The sequence below is a fragment of the Symphodus melops genome (assembly GCF_947650265.1).
Source record: "Symphodus melops genome assembly, chromosome: 1".
NCBI classification, from domain to species: domain Eukaryota; kingdom Metazoa; phylum Chordata; class Actinopteri; order Labriformes; family Labridae; genus Symphodus; species Symphodus melops.
The window spans coordinates 55,045,723-55,051,787 of record NC_136691.1 but is presented as its reverse complement, the minus strand read 5'-3'; the positions used below and the strand labels follow the sequence as shown (position 1 = coordinate 55,051,787).

The 6,065-nt window shown below is 46.3% G+C and overlaps 1 protein-coding gene across 2 annotated transcripts in view; it reads right to left on the bottom strand.

The window, feature by feature from the left end:
* The window catches only part of LOC306820705 (uncharacterized protein), a 5,665-nt gene extending 615 nt beyond the window's left edge, over window positions 1–5,050 (bottom strand). Inside the window, exons 1-9 of one of the 2 annotated variants that reach the window (XM_079338635.1) lie at window positions 4,966–5,050; window positions 2,537–2,643; window positions 2,389–2,462; window positions 1,930–1,983; window positions 1,690–1,768; window positions 1,370–1,563; window positions 1,200–1,289; window positions 920–982; window positions 1–742 (exon numbers count right to left, since the gene is read on the bottom strand). The exon at window positions 1–742 is cut by the window's left edge and continues 615 nt beyond it. In XM_079338635.1, coding sequence (XP_079194761.1) covers window positions 611–742; window positions 920–982; window positions 1,200–1,289; window positions 1,370–1,563; window positions 1,690–1,768; window positions 1,930–1,983; window positions 2,389–2,462; window positions 2,537–2,643; window positions 4,966–5,015 — 843 coding nt within the window. In that variant the 5' untranslated portion in view covers window positions 5,016–5,050 and the 3' untranslated portion in view covers window positions 1–610. Of the gene's footprint in view, window positions 743–919; window positions 983–1,199; window positions 1,292–1,369; window positions 1,564–1,689; window positions 1,769–1,929; window positions 1,984–2,388; window positions 2,463–2,536; window positions 2,644–4,965 lie in introns of both variants that reach the window. The other variant, XM_079338636.1, reaches the window with a different exon arrangement.
* Window positions 5,051–6,065: the final 1,015 nt, after the last annotated feature.

Sequence of the window (6,065 nt, the reverse complement as noted above, 5' to 3'; positions counted from 1 at the left end):
GTCTTCTGCCTGCTCCACTTTTCAGAAAATGTGTGCTCAAACAGGCTGTTTGGAGATGTTCCCTTCATGACATCACAAAGGGCAGTAGCCCCTCCCCCAGGTGGGTGACACTCCCACAGCTAGGTGTTTGTTCTGCCCTCTGAGTCTGCCTTCTCACCGTAAACAATAGGACATGGAGCCAGAAAGCAGCGAGTACACCCGAGCCCTTCCAGAGAGGGGGCGTGGTCAGACACAGCTCATTTACATATTTAAAGCTACAGACACAGAAACAGCCTGTTCTGAGCAGGGCTGAAATAGAGGGGTTTATAGACATGATCAAACACAGGATCAGAATGGATTTACAACAACACACTTCACACACATCATGAAGAGGAGCGAGGACACTGATTTCACCTGAAGAAGAGGAGGAGGTCATGTGACCTTTAAAGGAGTTTGTATAGAGCCCTCTTGTCACCCTGACATGTTAAAAGAGTTATTTGGTCCTCTGGTATATATATATATATATATATATATATATATATATATATATATATATATATAACTTTACCCTGTACATTCACAACACAGTCTCTCTGTGACATTAGTGTGTGTGTGTGTGTGTGTGTGTGTGTTATGGAGTGTGTGTGAGCAGAGAGTCCAGCTGGTCCAGTTTGTGCTTCAGTCCCAATAAACTCTCCTCCGTCTCCAGTCGCTTCACCTCCTGGTTCTCCTGCTGGTTCCACAAACTGCAGCGCAGACGAGCCTGAACAACAAACCACACAGTCAGGTTTCACCCAGCACAGTGACCTCGACTCATCCACAAACACATTGAGACAGGAATCATTCTGGTTTCTGCTTCTATACTCACACTTATTTTATGATTTTTTTAAAAACTGTTTTTCCCGTTTCTTATTTAAGTTTGTAATAAAATCTTGTTTACTTTCAGTCGATCTTCTTCTTGTCTCAGCTTTTCTCTCTTCAGTTCCACCTCCCACCTCTCGTCCTGAAAACACACACAGTTACCTCATGTTAAATATAAAGAGACGAAAACAGGAATGGGATTCTCCCAACTGTTCAGACTCAAGACAACAAAACATGAAAAGTTTTCCTGCTACTATTTAAACGGCCTCTCTGACAGCAGCCAGTATGTCCTCCTTCTAACTTTAGATCCTGGTCCTGAATGCTCTGGATTTGTTTGGACCAGAGAAGGTAGGACTCACCTCAGTGCTGAAGTCTGATCTCAGTCCAGATGTAGACAGGTAGAAAGACCCGACCTCCTCCTCTTCCTCCTCCTCCTCCTCGCTGTAATCCTTCATACACACGAAGAGTGTTAAAAGAAGCGACTGTATTGTATTTGAAACAAAAGGTGTTTTTTGTTTTGATGCTTTACCTCCTCTTTCCCATGAAGCCCCTCCTCTGTCTGAACAAGCCCCTCCCCTTTTCCATGAAGCCCCTCCTCTTTCATACGAAGCCCCTCCCATGTCCGAACAAGCTCCTCCTCTTTATACAGAAGCCCCTCCTCTTTCTGTCGTAGCTCCTCCTCCTTGTTGCTGAGCCATCTCTCCTTCCTGCACAGCTCCTCCTCTGAGCCGTCACAATAATCCAAACAAACACACACACACACACACACATTATTTTTAAGTTTTGTTATTTTATGGAAGTTATCTTAAATCATGACGGAGTATTTATCCTGATTGAGTGTTGGCTGACCGAGCTGGTTGAGATGGCGCCCCCTATCTTCACACTGGCACACTGCAGCTTTTACCTCCTCCAGTCCGACACACAACTTCTGAGAGAGGCAGAAACAATGAGAGAGAGAATAAACAGTGAATTGACTGAATTAAATGATGAGATAATTAAAGGAGGAACATGAAGACGGATGGATTCATTTATCTCTGGATTAAGAGGAAGTCTTTTTTTATAGATGGAATAATAAAAGAAACTTTGCACCTGTTTGTGTTGTATCTGTTTGTCCAGCTGCTGCTGACTGAACACTTTCTCCTCCTGCAGAACACAAACACATTTAATCAGAGCTTCTTCTCTGTGACAGAGTAAAACATATAAACACCAAACAGCATATAACATAAACATACAACATCTAAAGGCACTGAGAGGGCTTCGACTCCAGCAGAGGAGACGTACGTGTGTGAACGCAAACAGCCACATTTTCCTCTTTTTTTAGGAGCTGACTTCTTGAAATTATATTATATTATATTATTTATTGTGAGAAATGCTAAAAAAAATAAAAGTCAAAAGGTCGGTCTATACGTAGATTTAAAAACAAACAAACAAGAGTTATAAAATTTGTCGTTTTTAAAAGGCGACGGCAGCCGGGACACGTTGTTGTTTTTCTAACCTGCCCATTAATTACGTGTGTGTGTGTGTGTGTGTGTGTGTGTGTGTGGTCACCTGTTCGAGAGTCTGCAGCTGCTTCTTCCTCTCCTCCACTCGCTCGCTGAGCAAAGACAGCAGCTCAGAGTTCTCTGAAACACAAACAGCAGATCGCACGTTCACACTTCACACGCTGTAACAGTCGGAGCTGTGAGAGGAGACGCACCGTCGAGCTGCTCCTGAGCCGCCGCCGCTCCTCTGACCACCTCCTCCTTCAGACGGCCGAGCTCCTCCCTCTGTGTGACGAGCTCCTCCTCAACCGCTGACAAACTCCTGACACACACACACACACACACACACACACACAGAAAGCCAAGTGATTAATGATTCATTTCGTAGACGATGAATCTGAACAAAAGTAGACAGAATAGATTCACTGTTTTGATCCCTGAAGGGAAATTAGACGTTCACACGCTGAGCCACAGTCACCCTTATAAACCTCGATCGATCATGAGCTGCAGGTATTCTTTCACTTTTCCATTTCAAAACCAGTGCAGACGACGAGGATGGGATTCGAACCCACGCGTGCAGAGCACAATGGATTAGCAGTCCATCGCCTTAACCACTCGGCCACCTCGTCACGTCTCACAGGTGTTATATCAGGTATTTCCGTGCAAACAGATTTGAGGCTTTAGATCAGAACCAGCTCTCTGTTCTGATGTCAGAGTTGTGTTTTTAGTGTTCCAGATGTTCCAGATGTCGTGTGATACCCTGAAGTGTCTCGCTGTTGGAAATGGTCAAACTGCCTTTATACGGCGTTCTCCTTGTTGAGTTCGGGTGTCTGAGTAGGAGGCCGTCTGGACGCCTCCCTCTGGACGCTCTGCAGACTCGCCCCACCGGCCAGCAGAACCTGGGTAGAGCCAGAACGAGCTGGAAGGATTATCTATCACACCTGTCCTGGGAGCGCCTGGGATTCCTCTCGGACCGGTTGGAAAACGCTGCTGGGGAGAGTCTGGCTTAGCCGGCTGCCACGGCAACCCAGCCCCAGCTGAGCAGAAGCTAATAGATGTCTGGATAGTCTGAAAGTATTTCGGCTTCAGGGTCTCGCTCCTCGACTCTTCCACATGTAGACTGCAAGAGCCCGGATTGAACTCAGAACCTTCTGCTTGTGAGAGAGTCTCCTCCCATCATTCCCTCTGCTAATCCGGGGCGCACGGCACCGTGTGGAAATGTCCTTCACTTTGTTGACATCTTCTCATAGCAGACATGTTTTCCTCTGTATCTCACTGTACTGACTAACAGTGCAGATCACATGACATGAAAAAGATCCCTGTGGAGAATGCGGGCATCGATCCCGCTACCTCTCGCATGCTAAGCGAGCGCTCTACCATTTGAGCTAATTCCCCCTGAGTGACTTAAAGGGACAGTTCACTAAAAAAAAAATCGTTCCAAGTCTCAAGCAGTGTTTGTCCTCTTCTTCTTTATCGCCCAGTTTAAAACAGTTTTTTATTCAGTAAAGGTGGGATACTGAATGTTGCCTTCACTTCATTCAAAGTGGAATCAATTCTTCACCAAACACCATTTTTTAAAAACTTTTATATTTCTGCCTTTTTTTAGAGAGAGGACAGTGGATAGAGTCAGGATGAGAGAGAGAGAGACGCTCGCCCACCAACGTTGACTTTCATCCAGCTGACTTCCTCTCTGCCTTTGTTTGTAATTTGGGATGTTTTTGTTGATCTAATCACACGGGATGGATTCCAGATGTTTTCATTAGCTTAACTCCATCATTTCAAAACCAGTGCAGACGACGAGGATGGGATTCGAACCCACGCGTGCAGAGCACAATGGATTAGCAGTCCATCGCCTTAACCACTTCTGCTCACCCAAAGCGCTACTTAGGCGCATCTCACGGAAGAGGCGGCGTTTGGGGCGGAGTTTTGTGTACCACGTGACCTTTAGCCCCCGTTAGGACTTTGTTAGGACTTGTTAGGACTTTGTTAGGACTTTGTTAGGACTTTGTAAGGACTTTGTTAGGACTTTGTTAGGACTTTGTTAGGACTTTGTTAGGACTTTGTTAGGACTTGTTAGGACTTTGTTAGGACTTTGTTAGGACTTTGTTAGGACTTGTTAGGACTTTGTTAGGACTTTGTTAGGACTTGTTAGGACTTTGTTAGGACTTTGTTAGGACTTTGTTAGGACTTGTTAGGACTTTGTTAGGACTTTGTTAGGACTTTGTTAGGACTTTGTTAGGACTTTGTTAGGACTTTGTTAGGACTTGTTAGGACTTTGTTAGGACTTCTTTGTTCGTGTTAGGACTTGTTAGGCAGTCCGATCGGCGAAGGGTACAGCCACCTCGTCACAAACACTCACACACTTCAGCCCTTTTCTCACCACATCCGCTGCGGTTTATCTGACCCGTCTTTACATTTTGATTTTTCGACGTGTTTTCATGTGAGTTTTATTTCTTGTTGGAGCCGAGTGAAAGTTTCTGTAATAATAAAGTTGATATAATTTTGTGTGGTTACGTTTTTAAGAACTTTTCTGACGTTACAACGATCAGTGCTTGAATTTCCCTCGGGATCAATAAAGTGTCTATCTATCTATCTATCTATCTATCTATCAGTAATCAAACACTGAAGCTGATTGGACGAGTACCGGTGGGCGTGCCGGCGTCTGGCCTCCAGGTGTTTACACTGCTCCTGCATGCTGCTCCTCTCCTCCCTCCTCCTGCTCAGCTCCTCCTGCACACACACACACACACACACACACTCATGTTCCCTGTCCTCCTCCTTTCAAGAACATATGAAACTATTAGTTAAATAAGATGGAAGTTTAATATTATCACCAACCTGCTCTTCTGTTCGCTGTGCTTTTATCTCTTTTAAATGTTTTTCCGCCTCCTTTCTGCAGGACTCGGCTTCTTCTCGCAGCTCACTCAGCTCTTGTCTTTTCCCGTCCTCTTCCTCCTGCAGTTTGTCCAATTCCTTCTTCCTCCGTTCCACCTCCTCTTGCGTCTTGCGACGAGGATGGGATTCAAACCCACGCGTGCAGAGCACAATGGATTAGCAGTCCATCGCCTTAACCACTCAGCCACCTCGTCACACTACACATACTGTATATCTGTAATTGAGAGACTTCACGTCTTGTATGTTAACGTGGAGAATGCGGAGCAGCTCGTTCATGTGTCCGTGTTTGTCTCCCTTCAGTTCCCTCAGTGTTGAAGACGCGTGGTCCAGGAGTCTGAAGCGGCTCCACAACGCAGTCCAACAAAGAAGGAACAGCAGGGAGAAACTTCAGCGAGACCTCAGCCGCAGCCAGGAACAGATCGCCAGACTCCAGGCCCAGCTAGTCCAAGAGCAGGATCAGATAGCCCAGCTGGAAGCCCAGGGGATCTATGGCGTGGACCAGGACCAGGACCAGGAGTCTGACTGGAGGCTGAAGGAGGAGCTGAAGGATCTGAGGGTCAGACTGAAGAGGTCTCAGAGCAGGAACGTTAGTTACGTACTGTAACTCCAGATTCTATGAGTATAGGCGCAGCCCTCTAAGGCTATCGCTATTGGGTTTATCCCTCGCGCGCATGCGCAGCACTGAAGAGTTGTAGTCCACGCCCACCCACGATGTGGGCCCCTCCCACGGTCAACCTGCCGGTATATAACCGGAAGGGACCATGTGTTCTGTTCCCCAATAAAGGGCTTTTCTTCAGCCGTTACGGAGTCAGTGGGGCCCACCGCTTAGAGGGCTGCGCCTATACTCAT